A 15,891-nucleotide genomic window follows, 5' to 3' on the forward strand; every position below is an offset into this window, starting at 1 on the left:
ACCGCGTAGTCGAATTCAACATCTCCACCGCCACCAGTAGTTGCAACATAGAGCTCACGTCTGCGCCGGCGCTCGGCATCGAGGCGACCAATGTAATCCTCGAGGCGATCTGCGGTGAAAGCACAACAGCCGATTTTTTGCTGGCGAAGTTTCACTGTTTTTACGCTTTCGGTGAACCTTCGCAAATCGTAATCGGTCATTTTTTCTAGCTCGTACTGCTCAATCGGAAGAAATTGGCCAAGGATGCGGCGGACTTGATCGTTGGCGGTCTCTTGGTCAAAAGTTTTGTCCTTGTAAAAGCGGTCACGCAGCGTAGTTTCAGCAAACAACACCAGAGTCGAGTTGAAAAGCTTGTTCGAATAGCCGCTGAATCGCTTTCGCATGTCGTGAAAATAGGTTTCGTAGCGCGGGTACTGAACGCGATTGTAGGGCATTGAAAATTTTTGATTTTTCAGCGAGTCGGCGTCGCGAGAGTATTCAATTTCGTAGGAGCGGCAAGTGTACTCGTTGTTGCTATCAGTCGTGTGCATCATTGTGGGGCGATTCGAGTTGAGCAGCGGGCCACTTTTTCGAAGTCCTCCTTGAGCAATGTCGACAACGGGAATCAGACATCTTTGGCCCTTGGTCGAGTAGGTTTCCGGATCAACTAGAATTTATTAGAAGGTGAGAGAACATTTCAACATACCGGTGACACGATGAACTACAATTTTGAGCCCAATTTTTTCGACGCCATTTTCCCTGTATCTCTGAGGAATAAATTCAAAACTTTCGTCGCTGGGAACTCCGCAAACTCGAGTCGGGCGAACTTCGATTGATCGGAATTCGTCTTCATAGTTGACGCCGATCAACGGTACTTGGTTCAGGCTAATCTTTGAGGCAATTTCCACCTTTTTCATGGGCATTTTTAAATGTGACAATTGAGTCCAAAATTCCACCCAGTCCAGCTCCACCAGTGCTCCTCCACTCGATATCCATATGCCGAGATCAATTATTCAGTCCAACGGTATTCCGCTCAATCGAAATCTACTGATAAACGGTTCAAAGGATACAGCACGTCAGAGAGAGATCATTCATCGGCAAGAGAAGACATCATTCATCAGCCAGAGAACAAAATGCCAAAACGAAACTTTAAAAAGTCTTTTCTTGGAGTCGACGGCAGCGTCTACTGCTACGAGTGCTACTTGGAAAATCGACCTCACGCTCACCTCATGTTCAAGCCCTACATCTTTTGCTCCATTTGCAAAGCCGAGTTGACTTGGAGTTAAAGTCTCGCAGCCAGCGTGCCAGTTTGGCGCAGGTAGGAAAACCTAAATCAAGGTCTTAGTGGTCCCTCGAGTTCGATTCTCGCCAGTGACCAAGCTCTTTCGGGGGCGAAACGAGAATCAAAGCTTATTCCGGCGGCTATTACGGCGGCCGTACAGAGCACCAGGAAATAGCTGACACCTCAGCTCAAGCTACCCGCAAGGAGGAGGAGGAAACCGGAGTTGGAGGCGCGGTAGACAATCAAAAACCACCAAACTTTTTTTCATTTTTTATTGCACTAGAATAACAATTGCACTTGAATAAGAATTGCACTAGAATAAGAATTGCACATGAATTTAGAATTGCACTAGAATGGCACGTGGGAAATTGCACTATAGGACACGTGGGAAAAGAGTAGGCGGGAAATTAGTAGGCGGGGATTAGTCAGCAAGCACGTGGACGACAATCAAAAGAGAACAGAGATGGTGCTGCCAAAGGCGTTATTGATGGCAGCTTTGCTTCCGTAGCTGACCGTGTAGTCGACGATATTTTTTTCTTGCTGCTTGCAGATGATCTTGAGCTTCCTGCGCAGTCGCTGGCTCTTGGTTCGCAAAAACGGCACATTTTTCTTTTGGAGGGTTTTTCCAATCTTTTTCGTAAAGCCCTTGAGAGAAAACATTATTCAGTTGCTGTAGATATTGATTTTAAATGACAACTAGAAAATTGGAGCGCATTTATACCTACCTCGGTTTCTAGCGCCAATTTTTCACGCCTTGTGTTATTGGAATTTGATTTAATCAATTTAGATTGGACCGCAATCGAAGCATCATCTACATCCAGCATCTACATCTTCCGCCAGCTGTGCCACCATCGTCCTGCAATAAAGCCTTCTTCCGCGAAAATGGGTGCAACTTGTCGTTATTTATGCAGATAAGATCTTTTGAAATTTAAAATTTCACGCCCCAGGATTCTAGAGCCTAGCGGCCACTTTTATTGACCACTCGTTTTTATTGACCACTTTATTTTTTATCGAACGATTTATTTTATTGACCACTTAATTGACCACTCGAGTAAAATGTCTGGCTAGAGCCTGGCTGCAAATCGCCCAAAACTGCACCGAGTCCAAACGGCCTGCCGTACGGCCTGCCCACCCTAGTCAAAGTCTGAATATTTTCCAAGTATTTGCCCCGGGGTCCCCATATGTCGAGCGCGCAAAATCCACCCTTTTTTTCACTTTTTTCATTTTGGACTCGGCGCGGCGAAAGGGCGGCCTGCAGCTAAGCCCTAGCCAGACATTATACTACTCCGGCCAATCAGCAGCCGAGTAGCCGCCCACGCAAAATTTGTCGAATATTTTTTTTCGGTTCCAGACACCACCCCAGAAAAGGAAGTGATTCTCAGATTCCGGGTTTTCATTGGCCGGTAGGTCAAATCCAGCAATCTTATTGGTCTTTCAAAAGTACACTTCTTTTCCTTCGTTTGTGCCCAAAAAATGCATTCCCTGATTAACTGAAGTAGGAATTTGAAACGAATGATTGAACTTTATTTGTGTTTAGTTACAGGCACTTGAAAAAATATAAATACAGAAAAAATGAATAACCAAGCAAAAATCTTCATCGGCCATATTTGTATCCTTCTTGCCACGGCATTCTTTCCCTGAAAAATAATTGTCAAAACTAAAGTTAGATCTCGTCAGCTTAAATTCCATTTCCTTGTGATTTTAACCCCCATTGAGGTAGGTGAGGTATAAACGGAATTGGCGCCGTTGTCTTACGTGAAAATTCTGTTGGTTCCGCCACCTGGCCGGTGATTCACATTGTCCAAAGTTCCACACTTGGATCGAGTTTGTTTCGGCCGGAATCGCCAGTTCGGAAGCTGCTCGAATTCTTCATTGTCTACTTTTATGGTCTCGAAATCATTTCCCTTTTCATGTGGCTTGTCAAACAGATTCTCTTCCATGATTTCAAGACCACTTTCTTCGTCTTTTGACATTCTATCTCGTCGCGGGCCGTAAATTACTTTTGTCTGAATCAATAAAAAGTAGCGAGTTTATAATTGCGGAAAGATTAATTACCCTACTGGAGATGGAATTTGGCGCATTAAATCGATATTTGATCTCGTTAATGTCTTTGTCTCCTCCGCCCGGAACGTGATCGAAATTATCTATGAAGATGTTTATATGAATTAAGGACCCCTCCGTCAAATGGAAAGAACTTTTTCAAACTTTGATTTCGGAGTGATACCCTTAAGATTTTCGATAATTTAAAAGATCGGACTTTTAAAATATTGATGGTTGGCTAACCCTAACCCTAACCCTAACCCTAACCCTAACCCTAACCCTAACCCTAACCCTAACCCTAACCCTAACCCTAACCCTAACCCTAACCCTAACCCTAACCCTAACCCTAACCCTAGCCCTAACCCTAACCCCAAATATATCACAATAAAAGAGTACCTAAAGAGCCAATTTTCGACTGAATTGGTTGATCCGTCCATTTTGTCGGCCCCATTTGGAAAATTTCTTCGTGACTTCGGATCGAAAGAGGATGAACAGCGGAAAAGCGAGAGTTCGACATTCGGGAGCCACGAGACCATCGGTCTGGCGACGACCTGCCGGAAAATTGATTTGTTCTTTTCACGGGTTCGAAATGGAAAAAAAGATTCTCTTCCATGATTTTCTTTATCTTTTTGAATTTTGAAAACCGTGTCCCATAGCCGGAACTGTCGATCGAGTTCGACAGTCGCGAATAGTTCATTGCTCTTGATCTGCGGAAGCGTTTTGGCAGATACGCGTCCTCTGCATAACTGGAGCCGTAATCCATTCGCTGGCGCACTGCATAAGCTCGTAATGCTGATGCTCTGTTTACCTGAAAATCGATTCAAGATGTTTCCGTGATTCTCGTTTCTGATTGGCTTAATTGGATGAAATGATGAAAGTTTTAATCGAGTCGAAAATTGAGAAGCCGCTTGCGGCTTCGAGTAAAAAAGAGGAAAAAGCCGCGCTTCGCGCGGCTTCAGTTCTTTCTTACTCGAAGCCGCAAGCGGCTTCTCAATTTTCGGTTCGATTAACACTTTCTTCATTTCATCAAAAAAGCCACGAAGAAATGAAAATCGCGGTATATTATTTTGATTCTTACCGGAGGACCTTGCATAGATCGCTGACGTTTGGTTATTTCGGGCCCTGGCGAAATCGCTTAAGAGAGTTTTTAAAGATCGTTTTTCACATGATTACAGTATCAAATTTGAAATACCGTCGGAGCTAGAGTTAATCGGAGGTAGTCGGAACGCCGACGGTTCAGTCTCGAGCGGGTCCACTGTAAGTTCGCCGGCTTAATTGGAATCCACATTTTTGCCGGCGCTCAATTATCAGTATTCGGTTACAGGGTGGTTACTGTCACGCGGAGGGAGTGTTAAGAAAGCTGACTTTTCATGTTGAAAGAGGAGCTACAGTAATCGAAAGTCAGAGTCGAATTGATGTCTCGGACTGTTGTTTATACGCCATTGTACTTGTTAAAAAGCTGCTTGAAGCTAGAACTTAATAGAATGGGCTAAGCGCCTGTCTCACAAAAGCTTGTTTGCAAAAGCATAAGTGCCTAGCGAAAATAATTAGCTACTGCTATGACGTCCAAGAAAACAGGAAAATTGGCTCAAAAACCTGAGAAGAAACCTGACTCAGGGTTCTAAAAAGCTTCAATTAGACCCTGACTCAGGTTTTTTCCTGAGTCAGAAATCATGAAAGTTGAGATGTCACGTGATTTTTCGATCACTTTTTTCAGCTACAAGTTTAATCCGCCCGAGCAGATGAAATCTGGCGTCTGCGGTTGGATTTAATTGAGTTCGGCGCGCTACTGTTAGTCTATTTTCTATTTTCTCAGGTGGCAGTGGTGAGCTACCTCGAAGCTTAACGATAAAGATCCCGGCTTTTTTACGCGGAAGAGCGGCTTGGTCGGTGGAATGGATCGTCGCTTCCGAATCACTAAAATTGAAATTGACATTAAAATTGCCCAGATGTTTTCTGAAAGAAATGTCATTTTCTGTCAGAACAGAAGCAAAAAAATGTCTTTCGAAAAACGCCTGTGTAATCAAAAAGCGAATAAATTGGCTACTGCCAGTAGTTGCCATGAGGATGGGAGAGTAAATGTTTATGAAGCGACTTCTGATAGAGCTCCTAATCGACGCAATTAAACAATTTTCGACTCCCGTATTGGCCCAATTCGGACAGTATCAGACAATTCCAAACTATGTTTTTCTTGATCGCTATCAGGAGCTGTCAGTCATTTTGAGAAGTACTTGACAGTACATACATAGTTCCGAAGGCAAATTTTTGCTTTCAGATGAAACATTTTGACACTTTCCCTCTCAAATTTTGAGTCAGAATTATACTTTTTCTTCTCGTAAATAAGGCTAAACATAATTTTTTTGATTTCATCGATAAAATATTGAGCGATTATGGCTCGAATCGACCAATTATTTTCGAGTCGAAATTTTCGACAAAAATTCGATTTTTTGAGACGAATTCTTCTCGAGTCGCATTTGTCGAAAATTTGCCCAAAATTAAAGTCAAAATTGTCAGGTTTTTTTTTTGCCCAAATTTGTCCATTTTTATAAAGAGGCCAATTTTTTTCCTTTATCAACTAAAGTTTTATAATTCTAAAATTTTAAAACCTGTTCAGCAAGACTGAAGATTTTCTGCTGAGAACCACTCTTCTCGAAGAATCATGAACTGGTTCCTCCATTTTCTTTTTCTTTCTCTCTCTTTTCTTCTTGAGGGTTTCTGAAAAAGGCGTCGATTCTTTTTGGTTGTTTGCGCTTGAATGTTGGCGACTTTGGAGTGCACAGTGGCGCAGCAATAATGCAGAAGAGCGCGCTCGCTTCCCACACTTCATCCGCTAGATGCTTTGTACCCAACGACGACAATAGAACAACGACCACAAATCCAAGCCAACGACATCAATTCACTCATGTTCTCAAAAATCTTAATTTTCAGGAAGAAAAAAAGGATTTTTTTTCAAACGCACTTTGCCATGAAATTTCCAAAATAAAAAAAAAAATTGAAAAAACCATAAGTTTATTCAAAATTTGATCTACAAATATTTTTTATGACACGAACAATTCGAAGACAAATTACTAAGTAAGCAACGATATCGTTTTTCGACGTCATGAGTAGAAAGTTTAACTGACTAAAACACTTTCTTTCACCAGTTTCTTTCACCAAACATTGATCTGGCATCAATTTTGGCGAAAAAAGCAGACGACTGATTTGATTCAATAATCCCGAGTTCAATATCCGATTTTTCTTACGAAAGCAGCGCGCGAACTCGTGGTAGTTATGACGCAGGCTGAATGATAAAAGCTAAGAAGTCGGTGCTCCGATTTCAATTATTAAATTTATTCTATTTTTGCTCTTCTCAATCTCATAAGGTCGTTTTTTCATCAGAGAATCGAGAATGGTTTCAATTAGAGAGAAACTCTTCTTGAAGTTGTTAGCCAAATATGGGTAAGGGAAGAATGGCAGTCAAGATAGAAGACATCATTTCACATAACACTAATCATTCTCTTAACATTGAAGACTTGGTTTCACTCTTTTTCTATTCAAAAAATATCTATTTTTGATCTTTAAAATAGTCTTATGGGTTTTAGAAAAATAACAATAGAAGCGAGGTATTCTGATAAAAAATTCTAGTTTCGATCAAAAAAGCGTGATAAGAGTCGTTTTTATCGTTACTTCGGTTGGGTTTCATGTTATTAGTACCAAATTATTGCCCAAAAGCCCCTACTTTTTGACATAAATCCGTCACTGAGTAGATAATTCTGACAATATCAGTCGCGTAACACAGTTTTCTGGACATTTTTTCATAATGTCTTTCCCTCGAAAGAGAATCGACAGTTGCCATTTTAGTTCGTATCTATTGATTCTAACAGTAATTTGAGGCGACAGAAGGGACTGCAAACGTCTGAGATCAGAACACTTCTGCACGGGCTGGGCAGTCACCATGGCAATTATGTGGCCGGACGCGGTCGACATCCGCCCTATCTTTTTCGGCGCTCTGCTTCTCCAACTGTAAGGCCTCTTTTTCCATTTTAAAGCTCATTTTTTCAATAGCAAAAGTCGTGTTTGATGAAAATGCCCCTGGAACGAGTCCTTCGACGAGGACGCCGATTACAACTGGATTTCCGGAACCTGCTTTGAAGGCTACTGCTTTGATTTTCAATCAGAAAACTTCGAATTGAGCTCGTACTGCCAGAATTAAATAAGAAAAATAAAATTCGAGCGCTTTGCTGAGAAATTTAATCGGACGAGTTCTTAGTTTATTTATGATTCAGTTTTCAAGTTGATCAACCTGCTTTGTCAAATATTGAATATAAATAATTGCCAGGTTGAGGATTTCTTTTTCGGATGAAGAGTCGGTGAGAAGTCGGGAATTTATGATCTTTTTAGGTTTCAAAACAGTAAAAATTATTTATTATTCTTTTGCTAGATTCGTGAGTCACGAATCGTGACAGACAAGAAGTCTTTCTAAGAAAGTCACGATAATTGTAACACAATTATGAAAAAAGTTGGATATAAAGACGATAGAATCACGATCGTTATCGTCAAAAAGGTCACGAATTCTGTCACGATTTTTTGTCACGACAATTTTCTTTGAGTCAAATAGCCTTTTTGAAATAGGTTTTTAAATTCGTGGGAGTTTTCGCTACAGATTTTCATTTTTTACCTAATTTGTCACGATTCGTATTTTTATCGTATTTTCTTTCTTTTTCGTATTCTTCTTGCACATTTTTTTATTTCCTTAAAATCGTGACAAGTTCAAGGCAGATTTTTATGTCTACAAATCAGCATTTTGATTTCAAATTTTGAAACTTCCCGAACGCAACACCTGAAATTTTCTGGAAATCTCTCTATTATCACTAGACTCGATAAAAGAAGCCATCTTTTCTGCGTTTTTTTTCAATTACTTTTCTGAGCTCTTAAATGAGCAGATGCGTGTCGCCCGAAACGAAGAAATGCAGCTGGCGATCGATTTTGGAGCACATTCTTTTTGGCCCTGCCCTTGCCAAAAGAGCTGAGTATCGTCTAATTACAGCGCCCCTTAATTTTTCATAAGGGGATCAGCGAGCGTCAGAGTTTTGGAAAAATAGAATTTATTGAAGAAAAAAATTTCTGGTCAGTTCAGTGTTCGGGAGCCTTCGGGGACGTACTTGTCTTCTCGCTCAAATGGTGGGGACGCGCGTTTTCCGACACAATGCTGGAGAAGTGAGATCGCAGCTGAAAAAAAGTTAAGAATGGTGAAATCATAGAAGAGAATAATCGCTTTCTTGAGCAAAAGAAGGAGTTGTAAGACCGTTTAACTCATACCTTCACAAGTTCTAGTCGTTCCATCTGCATCAGAGAGCAGCGGATTGACCTCGACCATGTCCACCGCCAAGAGCCTTCCAGTTCTCGCAAGTTCAGAGCAGATGAACTCTCCTTCCTCCTTGAAAAGCCCTCCTCGGACAGGAGTTCCAGTTGCAGGAGTCAGGGAAGGATCAAGGGCATCGACGTCAAAGGACAGATGGATGTCTCGAGTTCCGTTTGGGTCGGTGGAATCGAGGCATTCGGACAGAACGCGGGAAATTCCCAGTCGGTCGATGTCGTTCATGTCGAAAGCTGAAAAAGTTTATTTCGAGGATGATTTTTGTTGTACCTTTGATTCCATGATTTTTGATAATATCGAGCTCAGTCGGATCGACATCTCGCAATCCAATAAAAGCAATGTCTTTCGCTGCAATCTGACTATCGCACCATTCGAAGCCGGGTAAGGCGATTCTGCTAGAATCTAGCTCTTTGAGAAGAAAACTAAGGGGTGTTCCATGAAGATTGCCAGATGGTGACAATTCTGGAGGATTGATGTCGGCGTGAGCATCGACCCAAATGACCACGGGCGCTTTTCCGAGGAAGGTAGCAGATCCACTGATGGTTCCAATGGCCATGGAATGATCTCCTCCAAGAGAAATCACGGGTCTGTACTTCTTCAAGCTCTCTTTTACCGCATCTCTGATTCGTTCATTATTCGCTCCGACGGTTCTTGGGTTTTTGACGTTTCCCTCGAAGTCATCAGCGATATCTTCGACGACGCGAATGTTTCCAGAATCAACGACGTTGTTGAATTTTCTGAGTTTCTTGACGATCCCATGTTTTCGGAGAATTTCCGGACCATGTTCGACACCCGAACGGCGCTGACCTTTGCTTGAGGGGACTCCGATTAAGCAAGCTTAAATTAATTTTTAAAACCTGCCTTTTGAAAAATGATAAAAACCCCTTTTGCTCTCTTTTTTCTTTAAAAACATGTTTTTGATTGAAATTCATTTCCTGTCTATTGCCCGAATTTTCGAGCTTTTACTGGATTAAATGGGTCAAAAAATCGAAAAATACCTGAATAAAGGCGTGTAAATGTCAAGCGCTGAAGTCCCCTCATATTTTCAAATAAAAACCACTCTGATTGTATTTGTACAAAAAGGGTTCAAAGTTGTTCTAGAGACTAAGATTGAAGTTTCAGTTTTTATATGGGTGTGGCTTTGGGACGAGGTGACAATCTTCCGCGAATTGCGCAGCTGACTGTGTTATTATTTTTTGAAGAAAGATTCATATCGATGATCGGGAGAAATTGATTGAACTGTTTGGAAGCAGTTGACCTTGGTCACTTTTCTCGTTGAATTTTATTTTCGCATATGTAAATGGTCTCAAGCATGGGCAAATATCAAGGAGGACGGTAATCTTCTGACTAGCGGAAAATTTTTCACAAGAGATTTCTCAAATGTGGGTGTTTCTTATATTTTTAAGTTCCTGTGCGGAAGCGCAGAGAGCAAAGATTATTCGTTCGTGCCCGTAAGTGAATTTTTATAAGCTCTCAAAGAAAATATTTGAGTGATTCTGACCTCGGTGAAAAATGTGAGGAATTCTGCTGGGATGAGTACTTGGCTTGTGTTGAGGCTCGCTCGACTTCTGCGTGTGAACGATTGTGCATGATACCTTATGCCGGTAATGCTTCAAAAAAAGATCTTATCACGGTGTCTTATCACTTTCCGAAATATGATTCAGATTGCTCAAGAACTTGTCCATGCTATGAAGACTGCCCCGACGGTTGTGAAAATTGTCCAAATACAATTTGTTCATGCCGAAGCCCAGAGACTGATAACGTATATTTTCAACAATGCATGAAGGAAGGTTCTGGGCGTTTTAATGACTGCATCACTTCATGCACGGCAAATACGACTTGCCTCCATGAGTGTTCGGAAGTGTTCCAAAATGAGTCTGAATACTGTCCTTGTATGCCAAAGTGTCCGATGGGTTGTTCTTGCAAAGATGGTTACAAGTGCCAACCGTACGTAACAGCCCTCTGCCAGAATCGTCCTTCAAATGATATCACGAGTTTTAACTACATTATTTCCGCTGATGGAAGCTTCAAGGTTCACACTTGGCGCAAATTTTGTTGTTTTTTAGTAACTTTAGGAAACGCGTCATTACCAGTCTCCGTTTAATGGAACATATCCATATCTTGAGTGGTCTGGCCATGCAATGCTTCACGGGGAGCATTTCTTTTTCGGCTCACGGAGCGATGTTTCAAAGAAGGTAAAAGAACCGATTCTTTTCACGAAATTAATGATAAGATCGCTAAACTTATTGGCTGCACAATTCAAGATTCTGAAAAGCAATTACTTCAATCTTTCAATGGTGTTGATGGATCTCTCGTGACCATTACTTCGGGAACAGACTCCGTTATCTTATGCAGAGGTTCCTCCGCACATTGCGAGAGCTTTGATGGTGAAAGCTCCCGAGCCATATCGAGCACGCAAATTAATCATAGATATGCTTGTATGGCTGAATATGAAAATGTTCCAATAATTATAGGTGGGCTCTCACCCTCATTGACAAATAAGGTCGAAATTCTTTCATCCAGGTAGCAAACAAGGTTTATGTAACAATACTTTAAATTTCAGTGGGTGGGAATATTCGACATCTCATCCTAATAATATTCAACGTCAGACATGTTTGTCAATCGAAAATGGAGTCTTGACAATTGGCGGCTATTTAATTGATATAGGCGGCTTGACAAAAAATGTGTTTTTATTGCGTGATGATGAGTGGAATTTTGCTGGAGCTTTGCAATCAGTAGGATAAATTTTCATAAGATGATTAGAAATCTTTAGTTTAATGATGTCGGATCTTCGATTCATTTCGGAGACTTCTTCCTTGCATTTGGCGGAAACAACGATTACAAGTAAATCTTTAATTGCTCAATAGATAAAAAAATTCGCAGTTACGTGGAAAAAGCAATCTGGGATGGTCAAAACGTGACCTCTTCGACGATCATTAATGAGCACGAAGGAAAGTGCTATCGACCGATTCTCTTCGAATCATCACCTGATGCCTGTAATGACGGTTGTCATGATTTTTGCTATTTTTATCCATGAATGAAGAAATTTAAAATACGATCTATGACAAAATAAAGCAAAACAAAACCGTTGATAATCAGAAATAATCTTGTTTCAGAAATTTTATTTTTCAAAATTTGGATTTTCCAGAATTTCAAGCAAAGATTATACCCAGTCTTCCCAATCGTCTTCTGGCCAAGTCACTATCGACATCACGGAATTAACGATGAAAATTGAACATAGTTCTTAAAAATTTTTAATCCTTCTCTTAGTAAAATAAAATTTTTACTGATAAGAAATGCCCATCTTGTCGCTTTTTCTTCATCTTCACAATGTCTGAAGCTTCTGATGAAAGCAATTATCGAAAAAACGGAGAAGAAGAAAGAGATGATGCAAAAACTCGTCCAAGATTTACTCAGTCGCATAATTGTTAACCAAGGGCTTCCTAGGTTTTTTTCAATATCGACATTTTCGGCAGAATTAACCTGGATCTCCGTAAAGCATGAGCATTCCTAAAACACCAGCAACTCCATTCATGATTTCTGTTACAATCACAATCAAGTTCAGGTCAATGTTCGCGAGATCAAGAACGAGCGAAAAGTTGAATAAATATTGCAATGGGAAGAACATTGTCAAATGAGCAAAACCAAATCCAATGCTATGTTTTTCTTTAGATTGTTAATTCAAGAGTGCTTATTTACCCATAAATTCCCGGCGCTTCTCCGCCAATTTTTTCAAGCGGAAAGTCTGGGAGAATCGGATCTCTTCTGTCGATTGTGCAAACTGGCCAGGTCCCGTTAGTTTGACCAAGTCGAGGAAAATCTTCTTTATAAGGCCTTGCATTCGGCCAAATGGCAATTGCGGCCAAAAGGGATGAAATAAAGCCCAAAAATGACTCTGAAAACTCAATTTCCTTTTTGAAGATTTTTTTCTTACGAGTGAAAATGAGATTTTTCCAGACCACCTCCTTCATTGCATCTTTACCAATAACTGCTTTTCTCGAACAAAATAAGCAACAAATACAAACAGCAGAAAAAAGAGCTGAGAGGACATTCATCGCTTCCCTCGCCTTCCAAATCTGACAGTAACTCTCCCATGTGTCAAAGAACAGATCAAGACTGTCTCTAATACTAAGACTATCGTCTTCAAGCCAAGGTCGACGGTACCAAGCAATGTAGTTTTGAGATAAGCCGAGAGAACCAGCAATTATCGAACAAATACAGGAGATACAAAAAATGATCGTTGTTACTCTTGGGATATCCTTCAAAACAAAACATGAGCTGATCATTCATCAATTATAACCAAGCAATAACCTTGAAATATGGAAAGATTGTAATCAAGCTTTGGAGAGCACACCAGATAGCTGGGTAGCTCAAACTGTAGGTCAAGATGTACAAAGGGTCATTGAGAAAGTAATGATCATTTTCATCTTCCTCTAGAATTCCGATTTTCTCTCTCATATCAAATCAATTCTGACGGAAAAATTGGAACAGAGAGAAGATTCCTCTTTGTATAATCTTTGATTTATAGACGGCGGCTATTTACAAATCGAACACGCCTCCAAACTCGTTTTTTTTACAGAAAATTTATTCAACAAAATTTGGATTTTCAAGAATTTCTTCTCGATCTTCTTCTGTTCTGAAGCAAAACTGCGCTTTTTCGAATTTCCACTGGTCTTTCAAAAGCATCGCTCCCGAATCCCAAGGCTGCAGATTCCCAGAAGCAGTGAGCATGTAGCAAATAGCGCCAAAAAGATTGATCGCCATCGAAATATACCAAACAGGGGACCAAGCATCGACAGAAGTAGAATTATCACCGGTTATCATCAAGACCACTTGCGGCGCTAGAAAGCCTTTTCTGAGTTTAAATCTGCTTTCTGGTTGAAAAAAAGTGAGAAACCCATTTTAACCCATGCCTGGAATGGTTCCCAAAGTATTGGTTATCCCAAAAGTCGCACCGGAAAACCTTGGCGACAGATCCGCATGATTAGGAGTATTGTACCCCGAGAAGACGAAGCCACAGAGTCCAACTGACAAGCAAATAAGCGCCACAACTCCATCCTTGTTGCATCTCAAAACGGTTATAAATGGCAGCACTATCGCTGGCAAAATCGTCCCTAAGAGCAGGTTTCGCAGACAAAGAGGAGAATGACTTACCGATAGAATTGAAAATTCGTCGAACAGCAGTTCTAGAGAGCATTTTCTTTTCAAGAAGTCTGTCAGACAGATTGCCCTGAGCGATGATGCAAAGAAACATGCAGATGTAGGGCAGGGCTCCGATGATTCCGGCGGAAGAAATGTCGAATCCGTGGACGTTGTTCAGATATTTCGGAAGACTAAACTCGTTGAGACACAACAACTGATATTTTACCAGGTCAAAAAGGCGTAGAAAGTCCAGTTGTAGCAAGTGTGCGTCATTAAGATTCCCCAAAAAGGGAGTGAGCAGAAGATATTTTTCCAGGGAACAGAATGATTTTCTTTCGGTGGCGGAATCTGTGAGACAATAAATTCTCGCTCTCTTTTTCAGTTTTCTCGATTTTTAAGAGGAGAAGAAAGCTCTAGAATGATTTTTAGTCGTCTTGAATTTTGTAAAGAAGCTCTAGAAAACCTTCCTTGGATCAATAGTCTTACTCTCTTCCGGTGAATTCGCAGCAAACCAGAACCAAAGCGCCACCCAAACCAAACTGATCGACCCAAAAATATAAAACATCGCCGACCAGCCCACCGTCTGACAAAGCCAGCCAGAGAGCGGCATCGAAATGATCGTACCAAACTGAGCACCAGAAAATGAAAAACCAGCAAGTCGAGCGCGCTCATTTGGTGGAGCCCATTTTCCCCAAAAACTTGCGGCGGCGGGAAAAGTTACTCCTTCGCCGATTCCTTCTATCACCCGGAGGGCTTTTAAGAGTTAATTTTTGTCCTCGAAAAAAGAAAAAAAAACCAGCTTAAACTCTTCCTATCATCGCTGCAAAACCAGCATCAGCCATTTGCCTTGTTATTATCGTGAAAAATGCTGTACAAGCAATCCCCAATCCGAGCAATAATTTCGCTCCGAAACGATCGGCTAGGTATCCGCCAAGGATTTGCGTAGTGATGTACCCATAAAAAAGGTCCCAAGAATAATCCCTTGCTGTTCGGGAGTCCAATCGTAAGTCGGATCGTTTGGTTTTGAATAGGAAACTTGAGGAGTCGTAAAAGAGGAATTCGCGCATTCTCCTTTGGTTGAATTCTTAACCGGCGGCACCATTTGTACAATAGCGACGGATAGGTTAACCCGGAGCGCGTAAACAGCCGCAAATCCCCAAAAAACGAGCAGGGCATTTTGATACCGCTTCAATTTCTAGAGCCAAAATGAGTTTATTCTCTAAATTTTACTTACCCAAATTGGCGGATCAAAAGATTTCTCATCGAATTTTATTTCATCTTCTGAATTCTCTGTCATAATAATTTTTACAACTTTTTCTGTGGAGTTTATTTTTTGGGTCAAGGAGATGAGAAACATTTGTGATTCTTTCACAAGTTTTTGTTTTCCTGCCTCAGCAAAAGTGGTCTGAAATGATTATCCACGTGATTTCTCGACACGAACTTATATGATTTTATTAAAAAAAAAACTCAAAATCAGGGGTTGATATTTTATTCATCCTTTCATTTTTCTCTGAAAATTTGAACAGCTTTCTCGATAATCAGAATTCCCCAGTTTATGTTCAGATAATCGAGTAGGAGACTGACGAGAAGAGATCCAGTTTTGAAGAAAAGTGGGATTTTGCCATCATCATTGAAAATAACTGGTAGAAGAGTCGTCCAATAATGAGGCATTGTAAAAATTCGGCTGGAGATGAAAACCACTACAAAACTGAACAGATGTTAATCCAGCTTTTCCGGCAGAATTAGGGGCCCTTACCCCCTTAAATTTCCCGGGGACCCCCTTGATTTACCTCATGCCTATTGCATCATTAGCTCTCGATGAGAATGAAGGAGAAATTTTAGAAAGAAAAATGAGATTCAGAAAAATGTTTGAAATCTCAGCAGTCAGTCGATAATTTATAAAGTAAGAAAACATGCCCCATTGAAGAGCAACAAAGAAGCATACAAGTCCGATCACATGATGCCCAAAAGTTTGCCACTGCGTCTGCGGTTTTTCTTTAAATTCTCTTAAAACAATTAGTCTAAAGAATATGATTGAAATATTACTTGCAGAGACAGACTTTCAGCAAAGGGAGGATTTCAAAACTTGGCT

The 15,891-nt window shown here is 40.8% G+C and overlaps 4 protein-coding genes across 4 annotated transcripts; 1 reads left to right on the plus strand and 3 right to left on the minus strand.

Moving 5' to 3' along the window:
* Positions 1–8,374: 8,374 nt before the first annotated feature.
* On the minus strand, positions 8,375–9,785 carry LOC145696008 (arginase, hepatic-like). The gene is made up of 4 exons (XM_081773028.1): positions 9,656–9,785; positions 8,928–9,494; positions 8,600–8,890; positions 8,375–8,509 (listed from the first exon to the last, which is right to left on the minus strand). The coding sequence occupies exons 1-4, from the start codon at positions 9,696–9,698 to the stop codon at positions 8,409–8,411; spliced, it is 1,002 nt and encodes a 333-aa protein (XP_081629154.1). The 5' UTR covers positions 9,699–9,785; the 3' UTR covers positions 8,375–8,408.
* Positions 9,786–10,038: 253 nt separating this feature from the next.
* Positions 10,039–11,694, plus strand: LOC145711664 (uncharacterized). Its single transcript, XM_081789352.1, has 8 exons — positions 10,039–10,108; positions 10,149–10,261; positions 10,322–10,689; positions 10,733–10,852; positions 10,891–11,180; positions 11,221–11,392; positions 11,431–11,501; positions 11,541–11,694. The coding sequence occupies exons 2-8, from the start codon at positions 10,246–10,248 to the stop codon at positions 11,692–11,694; spliced, it is 1,191 nt and encodes a 396-aa protein (XP_081645478.1). The 5' UTR covers positions 10,039–10,108; positions 10,149–10,245.
* Positions 11,695–11,857: 163 nt separating this feature from the next.
* Positions 11,858–12,913, minus strand: LOC145696024 (uncharacterized). Its single transcript, XM_081773029.1, has 4 exons — positions 12,592–12,913; positions 12,357–12,552; positions 12,141–12,313; positions 11,858–12,100 (listed from the first exon to the last, which is right to left on the minus strand). Exons 1-4 carry the CDS (start codon positions 12,710–12,712, stop codon positions 11,868–11,870), a joined length of 723 nt encoding a protein of 240 aa, XP_081629155.1. The 5' UTR covers positions 12,713–12,913; the 3' UTR covers positions 11,858–11,867.
* A 313-nt stretch (positions 12,914–13,226) lies between these two features.
* LOC145698088 (sialin-like) lies at positions 13,227–15,128 on the minus strand. Its single transcript, XM_081775296.1, is given in 8 exon segments — positions 13,227–13,507; positions 13,571–13,771; positions 13,812–13,990; positions 14,026–14,168; positions 14,263–14,552; positions 14,596–14,766; positions 14,769–14,994; positions 15,034–15,128. Coding segments are annotated over 8 exon segments (1,539 nt in total). The 5' UTR covers positions 15,097–15,128; the 3' UTR covers positions 13,227–13,241.
* Between the last annotated feature and the right edge of the window lie 763 nt (positions 15,129–15,891).

The sequence above is a fragment of the Oikopleura dioica genome, chromosome 1, assembly GCF_907165135.1.
Source record: "Oikopleura dioica chromosome 1, OKI2018_I68_1.0, whole genome shotgun sequence".
NCBI classification, from domain to species: Eukaryota; Metazoa; Chordata; class Appendicularia; order Copelata; family Oikopleuridae; genus Oikopleura; species Oikopleura dioica.